The 24,243-nt window shown below is 38.1% G+C and overlaps 1 protein-coding gene across 4 annotated transcripts in view; it reads left to right on the top strand.

Moving 5' to 3' along the window:
• CNTN3 (contactin 3) overlaps window positions 1-24,243 on the top strand; it is a 353,916-nt gene that overhangs the window by 298,206 nt on the left and 31,467 nt on the right. For 3 of the 4 annotated variants that reach the window (XM_054483033.2, XM_063661833.1, XM_063661831.1), the window contains 6 exons: window positions 15,546-15,663; window positions 16,549-16,707; window positions 16,807-16,956; window positions 18,419-18,489; window positions 20,156-20,390; window positions 23,112-23,227. In XM_054483033.2, the coding sequence (XP_054339008.1) occupies window positions 15,546-15,663; window positions 16,549-16,707; window positions 16,807-16,956; window positions 18,419-18,489; window positions 20,156-20,390; window positions 23,112-23,227 (849 nt within the window). The remainder of the gene's footprint in view (window positions 1-15,545; window positions 15,664-16,548; window positions 16,708-16,806; window positions 16,957-18,418; window positions 18,490-20,155; window positions 20,391-23,111; window positions 23,228-24,243) is intronic. The other variant, XM_063661832.1, reaches the window with a different exon arrangement.

A 24,243-nucleotide genomic window follows, 5' to 3' on the forward strand; every position in this document is an offset into this window, starting at 1 on the left:
CTTCAGACGATCAAACTACTCAGAGCTACAGGAGGAAATTCAAACCAATGGCAAATAAGTTAAAAGCTGTTAAAAAAAAATTAGACGCATGGATAACTAGAATAACCAACGCAGAGAAGTCCTTAAAGGAGCTGATAGAGCTGAAAGCCAGGGCTTGAGATCTACGTGAAGAATGCAGAAGCCTCAGGAGCTGATGCAATCAAATGGAAGAAAGGGTATCAGTGATGGAAGATGAAATGAATGAAATGAAGCAAGAAGAGAAGTTTAGAGAAAAAAGAATAAAAAGAAATGAACAAAGCCTCCAAGAAATATGGGACTATGTGAAAAGACCAAATCTACCTCTGATTGGTGTACTTGAAAGTGACGGGGAGAATGGAACCAAGTTGGAAAACACTCTGCAGGATATTATCCAGGAGAACTTCCCCAATCTAGCAAGGCAGGCCAACATTCAGATTCAGGAAATACAGAGAGCACCACGAAGATACTCCTCGAGAAGAGCAACTCCAAGACACATAATTGTCAGATTCACCAAAGTTGAAATGAAGGAAAAAATGTTAAGGGCAGCCAGAGAGAAAGGTCGGGTTACCCACAAAGGGAAGCCCATCAGACTAACAGCAGATCTCTCGGCAGAAACCCTACAAGCCAGAAGAGAGTGGGGGCCAATATTCAACATTCTTAAAGAAAAGAATTTTCAGCCCAGAATTTCATATCCAGCCAAACTAAGCTTCATAAGTGAAGGAGAAATAAAATCCTTTACAGACAAGCAAATGCTGAGAGATTTTGTCACCACCAGGCCTGCCCTAAAAGAGCTCCTGAAGGAAGCACTAAACATGGAAAGGAACAACCGGTACCAGCCACTGCAAAAACATGCTAAAATATAAAGACCATCAAGGCTAGGAAGAAACTGCATCAACTAACGAGCAAAATAACCAGCTAACATCATAATGACAGGACCAAATACACACATAACAATATTAACTTTAAATGTAAATGGGCTAAATGCTGCAATTAAAAGACGCAGACTGGCAAATTGGATAAAGAGTCAAGACCCATCAGTGTGCTGTATTCAGGAAACCCATCTCATGTGCAGAGACACACATAGTCTCAAAATAAAGGGATGGAGGAAGATCTACCAAGCAAACAGAAAACAAAAAAAGGCAGGGGTTGCAATCCTCATCTCTGATAAAACAGACTTTAAACCAACAAACATCAAAAGAGACAAAGAAGGCCATTACATAATGGTAGAGGGATCAATCCAACAAGAAGAGCTAACTATCCTAAATATATATGCACCCAATACAGGAGCACCCAGATTCATAAAGCAAGTCCTGAGTGACCTACAAAGAGACTTAGACTCCCACACAATAATAATGGGAGACTCTTTTTTTTTGAGATGAAGTCTCACTCTGTCACCCAGGCTGGAATGCAGTGATGCAGTCTCGGCTGACTACAAGCTTTGCCTCCCGGGTTCACGCCATTCTCCTGCCTCAGCCTCCCACGTAGCTGGTACTACAGGCACCTGCCACCACACCCAGCTAATTTTTTTTTTGTATTTTTAGTAGAGACAAGGTTTCACCGTGTTAGCCAGTATGGTCTCGATCTCCTGACCTCATGATCCGTCCACCTCGGCCTCCCAAAGTTCACCATGATTTCATTCTTTTTCATGGTTGCATAGTATTTCATGGTATATATGTAGCACATTTTCTTTACCCAGTCTCCCATTAATGGGCACCTGGGTGGACTTCATATCTTTGTTATTGTGAATAATACTGTGGTGAACATATGGGTGCATATGTGTTTTTGGCAGAACACTTTATTTTCCTTTGGTTATGTACCTAGTAATGGGATTGCTGGGTTAAATGGAGTTCAGCTTTTCCTTCTTTGGGAAATCTCCAAAATGCTTTTCACAGTGGCTGTACTAATTTACATTCCCACCAACAGCGTATACGTGTTTCCTTTACTCCACAACCTTGCCAACATCTGTTATTTTTTTACTTTTTAACAAAAGCCGTCCTTACTGGTGTGAGATGGTATCTCATTGTAGTTTTGATTTGCATTTCTCTGGTGATTAGTGATGATGAGCATTTTTTCATATGTTTTTTGTCCACTTGTATGTCTTCTTTTGAAAAGTGTCTGTTCATGTCATTTGCCCACTTCCTACCAGGGTTATGTTTTTGATTGTTGATTTAAGTTCGTTATAGATTCTGAATCTTAGACATTTATTGGATACATAGTTTGCAAGTATTTTCTCCCATTCTGTAAGTTTATGCCCTTGATCATTTATCTTGCTGTGCAGAAGCTCTTTAGTTTAATTAGGTCCCACTTGTCAATTTTTGATTATGTTGCAGTTGCCTTTGAGGACATAGTAGTAAATTATTTGCCAAGGCCAGTATTAAAAAGAGTATTTCCTATGTTTTTATGGGGTATTTCCCTATAAAATATTTTCATATGGTGTTTCCTAGGATTTTTATGGTTTCATGTCTTACATTTAAGTCTTTAATCCATCGTGACTTTATTTTTGTGTATGGTGATAGGGAAGGGTCCAGCTTCATTCTTCTGCATATGAATAACCAATTATCTCAGCACCACAAGATCTTTTTCAATTTCACTTGAGATTTTTTCTTTGATCCATGTGTTATTTAGAAGTGTGTAATTTAATCTCCAAGTATTTGAGGATTTTCTAGCTACTGTTCTGTTATTGATTTTTAGTTTAATTCTATTATGGTCTGAGAGGAGACATTGTATGATTTTTTTATACATTTACATTTTTAAGGTGTGTTTTCTAGCCCAGTATGTGGTCTTTCTTGGTGAACATTCCATATGAGCTTGAGAAAAATGTGTAACCTGCTGTTGTTACTGGAAAGGAATCCCAATCCAGACACCAAGAGAGGGTTCTTGCGTCTTGTGCAAGAGAAGAATTTAGGGTGAGGCCACAGAGTAAAGAGAAAACTAGTTTATTAGGGAAGTAAAGAAACAAAAGAATGGCTACTCCATAGGCAGAGCAGCCTCGAGATCTGCTGGATGACCATTTTTATGGTTGTTTATTGATTATATGCTAAACAAGGGATGGATTATTCATGAGATTTCCAGGAAAGGGACAGCAATTTCTCAGAACTTAGAGTCCCTCTTCCTTTTAGACCACATATGGTAACTCTAGACGTTGCCATGGCATATGTGAACTGTCATGGCACTGGCAGGAGTGTCTTTTAGCATGCTAAAGTGTTATAATTAGGGTGTAACGAGCAGCAAGGATGACCAAAGGTCACTTTTATTGGCATCTTGATTTTGATAGGTTTCAGCTGGCTTCTTTACTACATTTTTGTTTTACGAGTGGGATCTTTGTGACCCGTATCTTGTGTCAACCTCCTGTCTCACCCTGTGAATAACAATGCCTGACCTCCTGGGAATGCAGTACAGAAGGTCTCAACCTCATTTTACTTTGGCTGTGACTCAAGATGGAGTCACTCTGATTCAAACGCCTCTGACACTGCTGTTGGATAAAGTAGTCTATAGATGTCCATTATATACAATTGATTGAAGGTACTGTTGAAGTCAACTAAGTCTTTACTGGTTTTCTGCCTATTGGATCTGTTCATTTTTGATAGAGAGGTGTTGAGGTCTCCAAATATGATACTGGATTCCTTTGTTTCTCCTTGAAGTTCTGTCAGTATTTGCCTTACATATTTTGATGCTCTGTTGTTAGATAAATACACTTAAAGATTTGTTACATCCTCTTGGAGTGTCCCTTTATTATGTAATGCCCCTCATTAGCCCTAACAACTTTCCTTAATCTGAATTCTGCTATATTTGAAATTAATATAGCTACTCCTGCTGTCTTTTGATTAGTATAATCATAGTATATATTTTGCTATCCCTTTTAATCTATGTGTGTCTTCATATATAACATAGGTTTTTGTAGACAACATGTAATTGGGTCTAGGCGTTTTGATACATTCTGGCAATTTCTACCTTTTAATTGATGCATTTAGATTATAGATATTCAAGTAATAATTGAGATATCTGCATTAATTTCTATCATTTTTCTTACTGTTTTCTATTTTTTAATCTTGTTCTTTGTTCCTTTTTTGCCTTCCTCACTTCCTGCCATTTGTGGTTTAATTGAGAATTTTATATGATTGCATTTTCTGTCATTTCATAGCATGTTGCTATGTCTAAATATTTGTGTCTTCTCAAAATTTGCATGTTGAAATCCTAACTCCCACAGTAGTGGTCTTAGAAGGTGGAGACTTTTAGAAGTGAATAGGTTTGGGGCAGAGCCCTCATGAATGGGATTAGTGTTGAAGGAAATTAAAATATTTTCCTCAAAATATATTTATTTGACATATTTTGAAGTGGGTACTGCTTGGCCATCTCCACAAAAGTGGCTTTGCAAAGCTGTTGTAGTAAATGGGGAAAATTTGGATCTCTAGATAATCTCCATTAATGCAGCCATGTCCCTTTCTCTTTCTATGCTTTTCCCCAGATCCAGGAGAGATTGAGGGTCTGACACATTTAGAAGTCTGAAATGAAGCATGTATCATCTATTCTCTCTGAGGGAGGCTTCATGTACATACAAGGCCAGCTTTACCATCCAGACACTTCTCCCACCTTCCATAACCTGTTTTACTAAGCCATCATTCTTTCCGTAACCTCAAAATGGTATATAAATTTCTGTGACCCATTTGGAAATTGGGTCTTTATACAGAAGACTCCCATGTATGTACAGAAAATAAATTCGTATGTCTTTTCTCTATTAATCAACTGCCTCATGTCAGTGATTTCTAAGCAAGCGTTTAGGGAGCCAAGAGTCTATGGCTCCCACACCTCTGTATGGAAAAAGTGTTTTTTAAAATTTTCACTTTTTACAAAATTCTTTTTTTTTAATCTTTCATTTTCTGTGATATGCCAAGGTGTTTTGTTTGTTGGGTTTTGTTTGCTTGTTTTAGTTTTTGTGACTTTCTGTTTTCTTGGGGGCATATATTCTACTTGGTGTTCTCTGTGCTCCCTAGACCTGTGATTTTGTATCTGACATTATTAGAGTGAAATTCTTAGTCACCATTGCTTCAAAAATTGCTTTTTTTCCTTTCTCCCTTTCTTCTCTTTCTGACATTTCCATTATGTGTATGTTACACCCTCGGTAGTTCTTCTATTGTTCTTGCATATTCTGTTCTGTTTTTTTCAGTGTGTTTTTCTCTGTTTTGTAAGATTCTATTTTTGTATCATCGAGCTCAGAAGTTTTTTTCTCAACCATGCCCAGTCTATTAATAAGCCAATCAAAGTCATTCCTTATATCTGTTAAAGTGTTTTCAATCTCTAACCATTTTTTTTGTTTTTGATTCTTAGAATGTCTATCTCTCTGCTTGCCTTATCCATCTTTTCTCACGTGTTTGTTTATTTCTTCACTAAACCCCTTAACACATTAATCATAGGATTTTAAAATTCCTGGTCTCATAATTCCAGCATTCCTGCTATCTCTTACTCTTGTTCTGATGCTTGTTCAGTCTCTTCAAACTATGTGTTTTTGCCTTTTAGTATGCCTTGTAATTTTTTGTTGAAAGACAGATGTGATGTACAGGGTAAAAGGGACTGCCACAAATAAGCCTCTAGTAATGTAATGGTAAGGTGCGAGGGTGAGGGAAAGAATGTTGTAGTCCTATGAGTAGGTCTCAGTCTTCTAATGAACTTATGCCCCTAGACTGTGAACTTCACCAGTGCTTCTCAGACTTTTTCCCTTCTTACATGGAACAGGATGGCTTAAGGGGCCTGGAGTTGGCTATTTTTCTCCCCTCCTAGACTCTTAGAAAGCCCCAGCAGATTAGGCTGTAGCTGCTGAGGGCAGAGAATTTTTTTTTTTTTTTTTTTGAGACGGAGTCTCACTGTGTCGTCCAGGCTGGAGTACAGTGGTGCAATCTCAGCTCACTGCAAGCTCCGCCTCCTGGGTTCATGCCATTCTCCTGCCTCAGCCTCCTGAGTAGCTGGGACTACAGGCAACCGCCACCATGCCTGGCTAGTTTTTTTGTATTTTTTTTAGTAGAGACAGGGTTTCACCATGTTTGCCAGCTTGGTCTCCATCTCCTGACCTCGTGATCCACCCGCCTCGGCCTCCCAAAGTGCCGGGATTACAGGAGTGAGCCACCGCGTCCGGCCTGAGGTCAGAGCATTTTAAGAACAGAATGTTCTAATGTATCTCAAAATGGTGTGTTTTCCCCCCACAACTATCAGAAACATGAGGGGATTTTTTTTTCCAATATTCACTGTGAGGACCCAGTAGAACTCTCTGAGGCAAAATTAACACAAGTGTGCAGCACCCCCTATGATTGGCTCTTCCTGGAGTTTTAACTCACAGAATTGTCCACACTGAACTTGCAGCAATTACTCAATTATAGCTCATGTTTTCCTGCCCAGCACTGGTTCTTGGGGATGTTTGTACTCCAAGTTGTGATTATCTGTATCCACCTGTCTGTCTGATTAAGGGGAAGCCATTTGTCCTATGACCTCACTTCTCTGCCAGATCTAAGAATTAGTTGTTGATTTTTCAGTTTGTTCAGCTCTTTATTTGTTGTTAGGAGAGAGTGACATCTTCTAAGTTCCTTACATGCCCATCAGAAACCAAAGGTCAGGGTAGCTGGCCCATTTTTTAATTGGGTTACTTGTCTCTTTATTGAGGTGGAACTGTTCATGCTGGATTAGATGGTTTGCTCTAATTTCAGAAAGAAAATCATTCTACTTTGCAAGGCATGACATTTAATTATAACATTTAATTGATCTGAACATGATTAAGAAAGTGAATAATAAATGGTTCATTTGGGGTTATTTAAAATTTTAGACTCAGAGACTCAGGAATTTTAGGTGGATTGGGTTTTCTAAATTATTTTTATGGAAAACATTCTGATTTTATAAACCTTTTTTTTCTTATCCTAACTTTAAAATTTTAGATCATGCACTTTACCAGGAAAATAGTCTATCGATAGTCACAGCTGATATCAAACCTAGTCTTTCCTTCTTTATCTTTTTCAATATGACTTTGAGATGAAAAATTCACACTTCTGAAGTATCAAGAGAATTGCCAGACTACATAGGTCTGTGATTGTAATAAAAAAAGTGTGATCTCTTTGGGAGCAACTCTCCTGAGAGAGGTATAAATTTATTCTCTCTGAGCCATTGGGAGTTCTTTCTCTGGTTTACATACAGGCTACTGACACAAATTGAAGGGTGTCTAGTCCAGAGTTTTGCTTTAAATAAATAAATAACCTATCTTGGATTCTTGGCACAGTCAGCTCAAAAGAGCCTGCAAGGATGAATCTTGGCAAATAAATACCCTAAACTCACTGTCCTCTCTCCCTCAGATCTTGTAAGAGGATCCCAAGAAACTGGCAGAGTAGAAGGGAACCTTTCCCTTTGATCCATATAGGTCAGCTGCCCAAGGCAGAGGCAGTATGGCAGGTGCAGAATGGATCTGGAAGGCTGTGGCAGATTGTGTTTTCCAAAGATGGCTGCAGCAACATATCTTATCCAACATGCTCTTATTACAGCATGACTTTGACACTGCTCCCTGTCAAGTAGTGAAATCTATCCCTCTCCTCCTGAAACTTAGTATACTTTTGTAAATGTCTTGACCAATAAAAAACAATAGGAGTGATACAGTGTGATTCCTGAAGCTAGTTCCTAAAAATGCATGCACTTCTACCTTGTTCCACTAGCACAATTACTCTTGGTATCCAGCCACTATAGTATTAAGAACCTTATGCAGCTGTGGACAGGTCCTTCTCAATAGGAACAAAGGTCCCAGCCCACTGGTCCTGCGGAACTCCCAACAGCCAATGCCAGCTTGCTGGTCAAATAAACAAGCTTGCCAGTTTCCAATCAAGCCCCCCACCTAGTGAAGTGTCCAATGGAGATGAGTCCTCAATGATGCCTGTTCAACTTACACATTACTGAACAGAAAAAAAATGATCATTTTCTAATCCACTAAGGTTTGGGATAATTTGTTATATGGCAATAGTAATTGAAACTCAAAGTAAATTGAAACTCAAATGGCATTTGGCATAACATGATCAAGTTTCTATGAAACAATGGCTGTTTATTCCTTTATATCAGTGTGTTTCTTTTCTCTTATGTAACATTCATATCATTCTACAAGAGGCAGATCTACTCTCTATACTTGCAATATAAAGGTAAGACAAAAATAATGAGATTTGATCCACAAGTTAAACTGTTACTCAGAGTAAGCTCTTTTGACTTGAAATATTTTAATTCAATGCAAGAATTGTCACATCAATCAAGAGTAGTCCTAGAATGACTGAGGTTGATTAGCAGTAAATTTATGTATGTATCTATAGCAATTTATCACCATGTTGAATTACGTCAAGGACTATTGCTTTTAAAATTATGATGAGCACACCAAGGCAATGTCATGTCAAGGAAATGAGCCTTGTGCTTGACACATAGTACCTGTTTCACAAATACTAGTTTTCTTGCCCATCTCTCAAGGTGAAAATATGTATAAGAGTACTGCTTTCAGCTTATGAGTTCAGCGGTATACAGCCTACACAGCCTACCTAGATTATTAGAGTTAGGAGAAATCAGAGCAATTATCTGAAGCCTTTTATACCTTCAAGAAGAGTAAATATGAGGAATGCAATATCCCAGGAGGTTTAATAATTTTTTTACCCTAACTGCTTATTGGAATCACCTAGAGAGTCTCCTTTTTCTAGTCCATTTTAATTTCTAATTGTTCTGGATATGACCTAGGTGTTTCTGATATTTTCTTAAAAAGATTTCCCAGGTGAATTTACAGTACAGCCAGCACTGAGAACTAATGGGTTTAGCAAACTGGATAGCACAGTGTTTTTCAAAACACAGACTCTGTACTCAACAGGTAGCATTAAATAATATAATACAGAATGAGAGAGTCATTCTATTTTCAATTTTATTTCAATCATTTAGATTAAATCAAGGAGAATGGCCAGGGCGGGTGGATCACTTGAGGTCAGGAGTTCAAGACCAGCCTGGCCAATATGGTGAAACCCCATCTCTACTAAAAACACAAAAATTAGCTGGGCATGGTGGCACATGCCTATCATCCCAGCTACCCAGAAAGCTGAGGTGGGAGGATCACATGAACCCAGGAGATGGAGGTTGCAGGGTGCTAAGATCATGCCACTGCACTCCAGCCTGGGTGACAGAGTGAAACTCCATCTCAAAAATAAATAAATAAATAATAAATAATAAATAAATAAATGGTTAAACATGATATTAGGCCTGTCATTAGCTATTTTTTAATACTTGCTAATCTTTAATTAACAGAGCAAAAGTCTCCAGCTCAGGGACTTTGACACTGTCCAGCTTAGTGAGCATTTAAATTATTTTGGACAGTGTCTATTTATATGATTTTCTATTCATTATATTAATTTTTCTCGGTAACTATTATTTTGGTGAGCAGATTTCCATTTAGGATAAAAATATACATTTTATATGTCAATTCCCACATTAAGTTGAAGAAAGTTAATCAGTTTAAGAAAAATTAAGTAATAATAGAACATTTGGTACCAGGATATGGCAAAAACAATTGTGAAGACGTGACTCTAATGATTTAAGTGTAGAAAACACTGGGTTAAGATTGCTGGGACAGCAGACTAGGCATCCTGAGATCACCAATTCCTACTCCATCAAAATCAACACATCGCACTGGCCAGAAAAAAAAAAAATTCCCAAGTTGTTAATATGAACTTGATGTTGAAATTAAAAAGCAGATACCTTTGAGGCACCGCGGCACTTGACACAACCTAAAATATGCATGAAGTACCTTCAGCCAAGTTTTTGTGATCTTTGATGTGTCACTCTTTTGAAACACTTATGATGGAACAAGCTGGGACTCAAAATCCTGTAATGGAGCAATTATTCCAGTTTATTGGTACCCAAGAAAGTCAAGCAAATTTTGATATTAACTGATTGCATCTTACCTGTCTTAAATATCACCTGTTCAGACAACCATGTGACAGTTGAAATTGTTAATCAGTCAGAAAAATTAAAACTGTTTACAATGTTAGGGCCTGTTTTCATGTTTCAGTGACTGCCAATTCTTTCTGCTTTTTGGATGAGCAGTGTATATTAGTAACAAAGGTGAACTTGATGCAGCCATTTGGCATTGGTGGGGGCAAGGTTTAATCTGTGTAGTCAAAAATGCAGAGGTGGGCCATGTCACCACCTATTCCTTCAGGGAGTCTTACAGAGGAAAACGCCAACCAGGTTCCAGAAGGAACTTACAGGTTCGACTGTTTTCAAGGCACCTGGAGATGATTTACATGTAATGTCAGGGTTTGGAAGGCAACCCAGTGAAGGAATGAATGATTAATATTGGAAGCACTGCAATAACAGGCTGTGTAAAGTGATAAAAAAAGAGGACTGCTTACTCAACCTCGGTTCCAAATAGCCATCAAAATGTAATTTTTTTTTCTTAAACTGGAAAATTATGCTTCTTGGCAGCCCAGCGGCAGCATTTACATTGAGAGTGCTTACTAGCGAATTCGTTTTTTGCTTATAATTTATTATACTGAAAGTTCATACAACATTTGCAAAGTTCGAGAGGTTCCCCTAATTCCAAAGTTTATTTTAAACCTTGATTTTAGCATGTGGTAGATATCACAATGTATTTTCAGCCTACCTGTAATTAGTGATGATCTTTCTGCTTATTTATTTTTATCTGGTATGGGTTATCAAATCAGGTAGTGTTTTCTTTCTTTAGTGCAGAGTGGTTTTTAAATTACATCAAAAATTCCATTAGTGTCATCATCCAAGAAAATACAGGGGAAAAGTTAATCGGATCCTCTCCTATTTCATTTGATACACACTGGCTTTTCCCTTAGCATTTATTTCAAGGATGCTTTGGCTTACAAATCTATTTACTGTTAATACTTGTAACATATTATGGAAATATGATTTGTTTTTTTCTAAGAGAAACCTGTATGATTAGATGGACAAATAATTGACTAATAAAGTAATTCTAGCTAAGTTTAGTAGATATTGTAAGAATACAAAAAAGAAAAAATATTACTGTCATTAAGATGTAAATATGAACTTGAAGTCAGCTACAGTGAACTTTTTATTTTCTGGGGACAGATTAACAATTTGTGGATTAACTCTACCCCTGACATCCCTATCCCCTGTCCACCCCATTCAGCTCTCCTTCTTGAGTTACTCAAATAAACCGTGTTCTTACCTACCTTAGGTCTTTGCACATGCCTAAGTACCCTAGTGTAGTTTTTTTTTTTTTTTTTTTTACCCACTTTTCCTGGAAAACTTCTGCTCATATGTTAAATCTTAGCTCAATGAGCAGTTCACTGAAACCCCAAAAAGTTCTAGATTCCCCCAATGTACTTTGAGTTTACATTACATTATAATTTTACATTGATTTGTGTAGTCGTTTCATTAATGCCTGTCTTCCAACTCTATGCTCTATGAACATAAGGACTGTTTCTTTTTTCTTGCCTTCAGTGTTGTATTCCCAGCAACTAAAGTAGAATAGTTACTTTATAAACAGTTTTTGAATGAATGATCTTATTTTTAATAGGTGGTGCTTTGAAAAAGGAACTCAATTTGTATGACTTAGAGGATCATATCCTGCTTCTTACACTCCTACGTAAGATACTGCAATAGACCTCTCTCACTTCCAAAAACTCCTTTCCTGAGTAAATTGTGGACAGCAGCATAGAAAAAAAGATGTGCTTTCTGGAAAACAGAACTACACTAGTGGGCTTTGAGGGGAAGTTTTGAGCAAAATAGAGATATGAGGAGAAGAAAATAAAGCTATGAATTTGCACCTTCTCAATTCTGGTCCTTTCTGCTTGAGGAGGTGGGGAAAAAGGAAGTTTCAGAAAATACTGCATACACAAACTAATTTAACAGATAAGCTATTTTTTATTCAAAGTATTATTAGTGTTTCTAAGAATTTATCCAAAGATGGTTAGTGTTGTGTTATTTGAATTATTTTATACTCTAAATAATGGCAAATATGTTTCTTATTATTTCTAAATATTAGATGCAAGTTTATTTATAAATATGGTAAATAATCCATCTAGTACTATTTCATCCCATTTCAACTAATTTTACCGAGTTTTTTTTTTTTTTGGACATTTCTCGCTCACATCCTTTATCACATTTAATTCATGACTAACTATATTCTCTAACAATGACAAATTGATGGGGGAAAGAATTAGTTTGACATAAGTGAAACTTCCTTTTGGAGTTTCTTTTACCTTTTTTTTTTCTTAAATGCCTGGGAATACTCAGTTGCATCTTGATAAGAAATGATAAGATATGCTAATAACATTTTAATTAAATTACTATTATTAAATGTTTAATTCCCATGAAAGAAGTTGGAGTTTAGAATTACAGTCATGTTACTTGACTTCTCCCATCTATGACCCTGTTGAAAGCTGAGCATTTAGGGGTATAGTTGTGCATAATCATAACTGCATTTTGGTAAGCATTGTATTCTACCAAGAAATGCACAAGTCATAAGAGGATAGCCCAATTCATTTTCACAAAATGAGCACATTCAGCTGACCAGCACTGAAAACAAGAAACAGAAGATGACCCGCATCCTAGAAGTCCTCATGGTGCTTCATCCCAAAACTACCATACCTCCAAAGGCAGCCACAATCTAGCCTTCTCATATGATTGGTCATGATCAAATACTCCTTTCCATCTGGTTTATATCCTTCATGCTTTTGAAACTCAACCATGTTGATCTGTGTAGTTGCAGTTCATTCATTTTCGTGGCCTAATAGTATTTTGTTAAATGATTATTCCACTACTTATTTGTCCATTTTACTGTTATAGGGTTGTTTCTATTTTTAGCTATTATGGATAATAACTATAAACATTCTTGTAAATGTCTTTCGGTAGACAGATGCATGCCATTCTGTAGGGTATATACTTAGGAATGGAATTGATAGGTCATAAATTATATGCATGTCCTATATACATACATATAGGACATACTTCGTAGATGCTTCTAAACAATTGTCCAGAGTAATTGTACCAATTTACACTCCTTTCAGCAATAATAGTTCCAGTTCCACATCTTCAGCAGAACTTGGAAATGTCTGTCTCTTTCATTTTGCCATCGTCTACACATGGCATATGCCATGTGATTTTATTTAACCTTTGTGGATTACACTTTCTAAATTTGTAAACATAACTTGTTTCACATGTTTACACCACCTTTTTACCCTGACTTGAGTTTACATCCTAGAAAGCAAGGGCCATGTGTTAGACACTTCTGTGTCCTTGAATGAATCTAACGTAGCAAGTAATGGATGCGCTTTTGTTAAGATAAATCTTGTCTCTATGTAGTGCTTCCTTAAAAGATCATAGAGTGGGAGAGAGATAGAATTAGAAGAGGAATAATACAAATATGTTTTATTAATGGAGACAAAAAATAATGAGAGGATCTCTCTTATACTCTGTCAAATTGTATTCTCCATTTATGTATTCATACACTCAACTCCATGTTGGGGCTGAAAAAAAATCATTTCCATTTCTACTTGTTTTAGTTAATTGCTTCCTTTTTCTACTGTGCAGTGTAAAAGGATAATTAAAAATTATATTTCCCCTGACTACATTTCTTTAGGAAGATGGCTTCATTTTTTATGATGCAGCTATTTCTCTTCACCTGTCAGTGCCAAGAGTGAACGGAAGTCAGAAGTCCACCACCAAACTTTTCCTTACTCCTTCAAGAAACAAAGCCAGCCATTGTGCCTAAAAGGTGTATCCAGATATGTGAGGACATAAAGTCCTGACACAATTCTCTTTTACCCAGATGCCTTCAAAATAAGCAAATAAAGGTTGGCAAGAATAACAGCCTTACCCCAATGCCTTAGATGGCATTTAATAGTAACAGTTCTTCACTGAAAATAAGAGATTTCCATAGAAATGATAATCAACCTCCTATGAGTATATGAAGCTCGTAAAACCTAAGAGTTTCTAAAGGTCAGCAAGCATGAAAGATTTTTGTCCTGGGGATACATTTCTAAATAACCCTAGGAGAAGGAGAGGGAGAGGGAAAGAAAAACGTTTTAACTTGATGAAAGTAAAACATGCAAGCTCAACAGTTTATGGATTATCATTTAATTACAACCATCAATCATTTCCCATCTGTCTTCTTCCAGTTCTCAAAAATTTCATCTAAAACTATACAATACAACTAACACAGAACATGCAACCCATTAAGAATCCTAAAGATGGGAAGCAATATTTAAGAAATTACCCTATAGAAGATTTTAGGAAACTACCTAAAAATAGGATAGTAGAATTCATCTTACAATATATACTACAAAAATTCAAGACTAAAACTTTTAATTAATAAGATAAATGCTACTTATTGCTTCTTTCTCTTTACCAGTTCTGACATGAACTGATGATCATTTTCCAAGGGCTTTGGTGTCGAAATCATTTTATTACAAGTCATATTTTTACTAATGTGTGAAACTGGCTTGCAGTTAGTCATTTTATTAACACAATTTTATATTCTCTTAAAATGAGGTCCATTTAACATTGAGCTTTTAGAAATATAATTGCTCTGTTAACTAGCTCTTGGGGAATGCCAGCAAATGTCTTTAAGGACAGCTGTTATTATTATTTACTTTTTGGAGGCGGAGACAGAGTCTTGCTCTGTCACCCAGGCTGGAGTGCAGTGGTGTGATCTCGATCTCGGCTCACTGCAACCTCCACCTCCCAAGTTCAAGTGATTCTCGTGCCTCGGCCTCCCAAATAGGTGAGATTACAAGGATGTGCCACCACACCCAGCTAATTTTTGTATTTTTAGTAGAGATGGGGTTTCACCATATTGGCCAGGCTGGTCTCGAACTCCTGACCTCAAACGATCTACCCACCTCAGCCTCCCAAAATGCTGGGATTACAGACTTGAGCCACCGTGCCCAGCTAGCTGTTATTTTTAAGGTTTAAAATGTTTTAATTTCTTCTTATTGAGGGGTTCATGCTTTCATGCTGACTGTCCCTAACTTCTGCAGCCAAGGAATTAAACAGCTTTAGGCTTTTTAAGCTCCAACGTGTTCAGAAAAGTGTTCAACCGTGGTAATCCGCTTGTCGTGCTGCATTTATCTCCCACTAGATACCCATATGCGTCCCTCTTCTTCTCAGACAGATAATTGCAAAGGGGTTGGAACCAGAGAAAAGAGTTGAGCTGGTGCTGAGCAGTGGATATAAAAAGAAGTGTCACCCTGGTGGAAGTAAATAGACTCTGAGACTGTAATCTCTGCCCTTATTTATTTTTGAAACCATAAATGCCCAGGAGGAAGCTTGTTGTTTATTTGGCTACAGAAATCTTTGACTGCAGTCATGTATGGTTTTTAACTTGTTTTTATTTCCATACATTCCATTGTAGCAATCTACTCTCTTATACCACCTTGGTTTGCTCCCTAAATATAGTTTTCATTGCAATGTTGTTTTTGGCCATAGACTTCAAACTTCTTTGTGTTTTTTTTAAAAAATAACAGTGTATTCATTACCTGTTTTCCCAACAGAGTTCATCTGGTGATTTAATGATCAGAAACATTCAGCTGAAACACAGTGGGAAATATGTTTGTATGGTGCAAACGGGAGTGGACAGTGTTTCATCTGCTGCTGACCTCATAGTAAGAGGTAAAACATTTATGCCTCCTTGAGTTTGTAATTTCACAGCATAACAGCATTCCTTACTGGAGGAAAAAACCATGATGAGATAGTATGTGAGCATACAAGTTATAATATTGATTTCATCCCCCCTCATAGACAACAGAATATGACAATAGGGGTGAGTGCTAATTCAAAGAAATAAAAATCTCAACTCTGCCCTTCAAATAGCTCTCACTGTAATTGGCATTCCACAGCTGCTGCCAAGCTGATGTGTTTTTGAGCATGTCATTAATTCAGTGATTGTATTTAATTTGAGAGAGAATATTGTGCAGTGTGTTTGCTTCCAAAATAATCAGGATTTGGGAATAATTGTATGTAGGACAATTTTCTAAAAATAGAAAAAAAGTATCAGGATTATTCAGAATGACTGAGAAAATTTGCCAACCTGAGCTGCTGTCCAGGATACTGATTTGCTACTGGGCTGAAAAATGACCAGAGTATGTCATAAAATAAAACACATCTAGATATCAGATTGGGAACTACAGAGATACACCAGTGGATTAAAGGAAAAGGCATCACACACACCGGGAGCAAAGGACATTGAATTTAGAAGGGTACAGGAATCCTGCTGAACAGAGGCTTTTAAAAGTGAATATCATCTGCAATCAGAGAGCAGGGTTTGGGAATTACTGCCTCACATCCAAATTTAAGAGCTGACAACAGAAATGCAGGGGGGAAAGTAGAGGGAAGTAGTTGTTCTATTACCAGGTAAATGGCCTTTTCCCTAAGTGCTTTTGAAATTGGGAAAAGTCAGAGATATTGAAGTGGTCATGTGATGTTCTCTTCTCTTTGATAGGAGAGGATGACATTTATGGAATTGCTACTCAATGTTTCCATTTTTGCCTTCCTTAGGTTCACCCGGACCACCAGAAAATGTGAAAGTAGATGAAATTACAGATACAACAGCCCAACTCTCTTGGAAAGAAGGTAAAGACAACCATAGCCCAGTTACATCCTATTCTATCCAGGCTCGGACGCCTTTCTCCGTGGGTTGGCAAACCGTCACAACAGGTAAAGGGGGAGAGGCAGATGTCATCTGCACACGTATAAATGGATTTCAAGTCAATGCTAAAGCAGGCAGACTCTTACCTCTGAAATATTCCTTTGTAGTGCCTGAGGTCATCGATGGGAAAACACACACAGCCACTGTAGTTGAGTTAAACCCATGGGTGGAATATGAATTTCGGGTTGTAGCCAGTAACAAAATTGGAGGTGGAGAACCCAGTTTACCCTCAGAAAAAGTAAGAACTGAAGAGGCAGGTTAGTGTTTTTGTTTTCTGAGTAATGGATTAATAGATTTCTGTGTACTTCCATTTCCCTTGGCCCTGAACTCCAGGCCAGCAGGGGGTCGGCCTCAATAATCCATTGTTGCGGTTATCTGACCTTTCTAATGGCAGAACTGGCCATATGGCATTTGTCAAAAGAAACACATGTAAGTGATTCTGATGTAGTGTGACATTTCCAAGAGTTCAGTCCATTGTAAACGATCGTTAGTGCACGTTGACTGAATATGTTTTTGTCACTTAAGGTTATAATTACTATCTGACATAGTTACCCTGTTAACAAGGGAAGTGCTGTTTTCATTTATAACAAGCATTGACAAATTGGTAGGATAATGACATTTGGGAGTTCTGCTACTAGGAAATCTCATTTTGCCACCAAGCTTAGTGAAGGAGCTTAAGCAATTGATGAATAGGTATATTTTTTCACTTCAAGTGTTGAACTAAGAAAGAATCATTGATAGGAATTTCCATGTGAGACAGCTATTCACATAGACCATAACACTGCTTTTATTATTCTAAAAATATCCTAGCATTAAAACTCAAAGTAGAAAGTGTACATAGCGTCACATTATAGGGACAATTGAGACCTAAAGATTGCCTTTTCAGAATCTGTAATATTACTTAATATTAACTAAGATGAAGTTTGAAATAGAGCTGGTATATCACTTTAGGAACTCAGCTAAGATGGAGGTCATCAAATATGTTTCAGTAATTTTCATGATGCTGTTTCACTCAGAACAATGCACATAATGTTTATGCTAGGAAATATGAGAAATAGAGGAACTGTGCTTGCCCTGGTGTTCTGGTCATTTGTTCACACAACACATATTTTAGGGAGCATCCTCTCTGTGCTCAGCAGTTTCTAGATATTGCAAGTACAGCTGTGACCATAGCAAAGACCCACCTTCATGGGACTTATATTCTAGCTGTGTCATGGGGTTCACTAAGCCTAAAGTTCTCAGTGTGAGAATCTGATGCCCCTGTGAAGTTTATAAATAATACCTCAAAACAAGATTCGAGGGTTTGAGTCTGGGTCGTCCTTACTTATAGCCAATGTTGTTCTCAGAATTATATTCTACTTGGAATAGTCACAAGCTAAACATTCATGCTGGATTGATTTCCCATCATCTCCGGTGAATCACTCTTTCTTGTTTTATTAACACTCATACTAGCAAAATATCTTCCAACTTGGTCATGTTTTTATTACTGTTTGAGAGATTTTGAATTTTTTTATGATTTCATGTAAATATGTTGTTTGATGATCTCATAAAAATATAGAAATGTATATAATATATAAGTATATGTACATAAACACCCATATGTATGAATAATGTGCCAATGATGAAATTATTTTAAATATTAAAAAAATTGCATTGCCTTTTAGATAAATATTACTAAATGCAAGTACCATTTCATCTCTGTTTCTCTGACCTGTATAGTTCCAGAAGTGCCTCCTTCTGAAGTCAATGGAGGAGGCGGAAGCCGGTCTGAACTTGTGATAACCTGGGATGTAAGTATTTGGGCAGCATCTTCCCCATCAGGGTGTTGCTGTTCCCATGATCATTATGGCTTCCCAGGTGGTGGTGCCAATGGTGCAGGTGGTGGTGGTAGTGCCGGGGGTGTGGCTGGTGGGTGCTGCTGCTGCTGGTGGTAATATTGGTGGTGGTGGTGGGGTTAGTGGTAGTGGAGGTAGTGGTGGTGGTTGTAGCCCGAGTAGCTAATATTTTTTGATACTTTCTCTGAGCCACCCACTGTTCCCAGCATTTAGCATATATTTTCCTCATGTCATCCTTGCAACAATTTACAGATGAAAATACTCAGGTTCAGATATAAGAATTGATTTGCCCAGGGTCACCTGGTTGGTAGACATAGAGATGACTTATGTTGCGGCTGTTGCCCCTCAAGCTCCCCTCATGACTATCCAAGCAGCTGTGCAGCCCCCACTGGTGAAGTCACCTATTCCAACAGGTGCTTCAGTTTGTTTCTTTCCTGGCCATTCTCTCAGCCATTGGTTTACATCATCAGTAGGAAAAAGGTAATAGGTTTTAAGTCAAAAAGTACTAGAATTACCTGCATTTTCTGAAGATGTTGATGATGTGTCAATAAAATTTTTGACATGACTCAAGTATAGCTTTGAGTTTAATTCGTTAATATTTTTTTCCTTTTATTTTGAGACAGTCTTGCTCTGTTGCCCAGTCTGGAGTGTAGTGGTGCAATCTCAGCTCACTGCAACCTCCACCTCCTGGGTTCAAGTGATTCTCCCACCTCAACCTCCCAAATAGCTAGAATTACAGGCATGCGCCACCATGCGTGGGTAATTTTTGTATTTTTAGTAGAGATGGGGTTTTGCTATGTTGGCCAGGCTGCTCTCAAACTCCTAACCTCAAATGATCGAGCTGCCTTGGCCTCCCAAAGTGCTAGAGTTACAGGGATGTAATTCATTATTTTATAAATTAGTATTTACTTCCTTTTTTTTTTTTTTCTTGATGGAGTCTCTCTCTCTCACTCAGGAGTGGCGTGATATCGGCTCATTGCAATCTCCACCTCACAGATTCAAGCAATTCTCCTGCCTCAGCCTCCCGAGTAGCTGGGACTGCAGGCACATGCCACCACGCCCGGCTAATTTTTGTATTTTTAGTAGAGACAGAATTTCACCATATTGGACAGGCTGGTCTCAAACTCCTGACCTCGTGATGGCCGTTTGCCTTAGCCTCCCAAAGTGCTGGGATTACAGGCGTGAGCCACCGTACCAGGCCTTTTTTTTTTTCAGTTTTACTTAATTGTTCTTAATCACCATTTCAATGTTTCTTCTCATAAAGTCAACATTAAGAATTAGATAATTTTTATTTGACTTAAGAGATCAGATATTTTGAACTGAAAGTTTATCTTACTATTAGAAACTCAGACTTGAGCCATAAGATGATCAGCTAACTGAATAATCACAGAAAATTCCAGTTCATTATCTGGATGGCTATGAAATGGTGACATATGTCTGTTTAAAAGCAGCTGACATGACTCTCCTGCTGATGTTTTTCTCCTTTTTTCATCCAACTGCTTAATACAATGTAAACGATTATTTGATGACTTTTACAAATAAATGCCTGTGGATTACAGCTGCATTCATTTTTGCCTTGCCCTTATGTGTAAGGGTGATTCAGTATGTCTTTCCTTTATAGCCAGTCCCTGAAGAACTACAGAATGGTGAAGGTTTTGGGTATGTTGTTGCTTTCCGTCCTCTTGGGGTTACCACCTGGATCCAGACAGTGGTGACATCCCCTGACACCCCAAGATATGTCTTTAGGAATGAAAGCATCGTGCCATATTCACCATATGAAGTTAAAGTGGGTGTTTATAATAACAAAGGTGAAGGACCATTTAGCCCAGTGACAACAGTGTTCTCTGCAGAAGAAGGTATGGAAAACATGACTGTGTATCAGTTCCGCCTAATAATAATTATTTGTGCTCCAAAAACTGATTTGGAGTCTCGTTTTGACTTCAAATATGTTTATTCCAAAGAACAATGATCCAGGTGGTAGTTAGATTCCCAGTGCAAGTCATAAAGATCAATCATAAATGACTTGAAGTATAAGACTTAATGGATAGTTAGAGGACGTAACTGTGAAAGGCAAATAAAACCTCAGGACCCCAATTCACTAGGCCAAAAGGAAGAAATTAAGCTGAAAGCCGAGTCATGCAAGAAAATGCCTTTCCTTTTGTTCCTAACCAGATAGCTACAGATAAAAGGTTAAATCTCTCTACAGGTAGCTACTCTATGTTCGCCTTGCCTTATGTAAAGTGCTGATTTACTGAGCAGGAGACCTAATTGATTAGCCTCCTATCTGCTCCTTTTCCCTTGCAACATACGGATTACCATACCCTTCCTCTTTCCACTCCAGCCCACTCTAAATATTAAAGCCCTCAGATTCACCTTTGGAAATGGACACAGACCACAGACTGTTTCTGTGAACCCGTGTTTCTTTTTTTTTTTCTTCTGGGCATGTCCTTAACACCTTGGTAAAATAAATCCCAAAATTGACTGAGACCTGTCTCAGATCATAACCATCAATTTAAAAATCTGTTTATGAGGAATACTTCCTATGTTCCAGCTTGTGAAGCAAGGAAAATCACAGCCTTACCTTGGGGTAATAAAAATATACCCCTTGGAGCTACCCTAGGCCTAAGTTGTACAGTGGTTCCCATGGCCTGAGAAAAGGATGTTACTGGATGAAGAGTCAGGAGCCAGCGGTATCTCATTCAACAGATATGCAATGTGCAGGTTTGAGGGATATGAACCTGCTGGTGGAGATACAGACATACTTCACTCTGGACCCATTCCGTTTCTTTGCCCTTCTTTTATACCTGTCTCAGATATTGAGACATCTACATTTTGTCTCATGACCGCTTTAGAAAATAATCAAGGTAAAAGAATTATGCAAAATTGCGATTTCATAGATCAGCAACAACTATTGGCTATCTCATGTAGTTCTACAAAAAAAAAAAAAAAAATGGCAGAAACTAACATGTATTGAAGTTTTACTACCTGCCAGACATTACCTAATTTGATATTTCAAATAAAAAATATAGGCACTATTATTTCCCATTTACAAATGAGAAAATGGAAGCCTTGTGAAAGAGAGTAATAAATTTGCCAAAATTCCTAATAGTGAGTGGTACAGCCAGTATTTTAACCAAGGGCCTTTGGCCTTAACCATTCTGAGCTCATGAAATATATCAGTGTCTCCCCTACCCTCCAGACCTGACAGTAAGTTGCAAAAAGTGGCCTGCAGTTGTCATTCCTAAGAATAGTAAGTAGAGTTGATTTTTCTTCAGATCCCCACCCCTATTCTTGTCTTCTCACTTTTGGTTAAGTTCTGAGAGGGATTTTTTTTTAAGGATTATAAAAGTCTTTGCAGAAGAGTCTTAAATTCATAGCCAGACCCCATTTCTAAAAGCTGCCGGGGATTGCAAGGGCAAGTCAGGGGTCTGGGGAGTGATGGCAATTATCCAGGGAGTTTTCGGACACTGTTTACCTGTGCATCCAGGACCTAGGTGCTGGCAACTGGAAAAGAGGGGCAGCCACAGCCTCTTACCCATTGTTGCCTGCCTCATTTTTCTTCTCCTGTTATCATTTTTGCTCCCACTGAAGAGTTAGCTAAAAGTCTTCCTGTTCAAACATGAAAAATGAATTGGGCTTACCTAAGAAAGAAGCAGAAGACTTCTGTGAAATCTGCTAGGGTGTCTCTGTGAATCCAAGGAAGAGTTATGCAGCAAACCTCACAAAGAACTTTAATCAGAGAAGCCCTGGAACCTCAGAAAATGATCTGCTCCTCTAGAGCACCTGCACTGGATCAATGGGCTCCCAGTACTCCTCGACTCTCCAAACCAAGTTTCAAATTCTCAGGAGAGAAAATCTAAGAGGCCCAACCTTAGACCAGGAATTCATCTTAGCATCAAGCCACCTTGTCTGAGAAGCAGGATCATTTGACAGAGAAATGCACCTGAGGGAGGGCAGATTCCTGCTCAGAGCTGGGCCCTGAGAGGGGAGAACCACTGTGAACCCCATAGAATCTCAATAGTGCTTATTACAAAGGGGAATCTTCTTGCTATATGATAAGCCACCTGCGTTTCTATCTACTCCTTCAAAAGAGCATGCCATCCACAACATTTCAGTTGTCTCTGTAGGCCTCACTAGACAAGGTACTCACTCAGTGTTTATTGTGTAAATGAGCTTTACTTAACCTAGACCTTGGTTTGGCAAAATGAAAACTAAGTAGCATTTGTGGGCAGAGAAGTTCCCAAGCAGTAGGAATGAGATGAAGGGAAGGAAATAAAGACAAGGTGAGGAGAAGACAGGCAAAAAAAGGAAGATAAGGAAGATGCCAAGAAAGAGGTGCAAGGGAGGAAAGTATAGGTTGCCACAGCTGTTTAGCAAAGAAAAGTCTTTGGCTATGATGCCATCTTTTCCTAAGAAATGGAAATGGACAAGTGTCTCTATTTTCAACATATGGTGCCAGAATATTTCATACAATTTTCAAATATGTTAAAATGCTTTTATAAAAATAAGAACGTTAATCTGTGTTTTAAACTAACTGCCAAAATTATCATCATATTTCAATTTCTGTTTCCGCACAGAGCCTACAGTGGCCCCATCTCAAGTCTCTGCAAATAGCCTATCTTCCTCAGAAATTGAGGTTTCATGGAATACCATTCCTTGGAAGTTGAGCAATGGACATTTACTGGGCTATGAGGTAATTTCTTTTCGGATTAAATTGTGTATGTGTGTTACCATTGTACTTTGTCTCCTTGAATTTAAAACCCTTAACAATGACCTCTTATTTGAAGTCTGTCTTTGGCCGAAATTTTTTTATCAACACATTGTTTCATCTGATGTTCAATGTATACTGAACTTGACCAGTTGAATGAAAATAACATTAGTTGGAGTAGAAAAGGAATAAAAAAAGAATATGAAAGGAAATCATGTATCACGTGGGCCAAATATTTTAGATGGGTTGACTAAAAAACAAGGGTGAGATTGAACTGCAGTATTAAGTTCGTAGAGTACTTTCATCAACAGGAAGTCACTGTCCTCCAGCTCTTTGTCTTACTTTCTTGGTGGCTTTGTTACATTGTGGGGTTCTTTTATAGGCTCTAGAGAAGCCAGCTGTCTGTAAGATACTTTGAGCCTTCAAAGACCTCTCTGTTTATGAAACAGGATGAAACATCTGAAACAGAGGATAATGTAAGACCAAATGTAATGAAGGTCTGACTAGGTCACCCAAAACAGGAAATGTTTGTGTTGTCAAGAAGGATGGGACATACTGAAAGTCTTCATAAGGGTAGTAAGGCTTAACAGGACTTTCAAGGGAAAGTAAGTAAAGGTGGAAGGAGTGGAAAACATTCTGGATTAGGCATGGCATGATGGAAAAGCAGAGGAGTAAAGGCCCACCTGCCAAAGTTTCCTCTTTGGAAAGGTGACTTCAAATAGGCATGGGAGGACCAGGTCACAGGTGGCTTTAAAGGCTAAGAAGAACCATTTGAACTGGGTCCCCTATTTAGTAGTGAGCAGTTAGAGGAAACTGGGAGCAGTAGAGCTGAGAACTGGCAACATAAATAAAATTCAAAGAAGATTTTGCCAACAATGACATTGTGGGATACATAGTTGTGATTTCATCCCACCCACAGCTGTCTTCTTACAAAGCTTCCCTCCAAGCTTCCCTGAGGAAGCATGTAACTCCTGATTCAGTGGCAGGCTTACACAGGCAGG

Source organism: Pongo pygmaeus, chromosome 2, assembly GCF_028885625.2.
Source record: "Pongo pygmaeus isolate AG05252 chromosome 2, NHGRI_mPonPyg2-v2.0_pri, whole genome shotgun sequence".
NCBI classification, from domain to species: domain Eukaryota; kingdom Metazoa; phylum Chordata; class Mammalia; order Primates; family Hominidae; genus Pongo; species Pongo pygmaeus.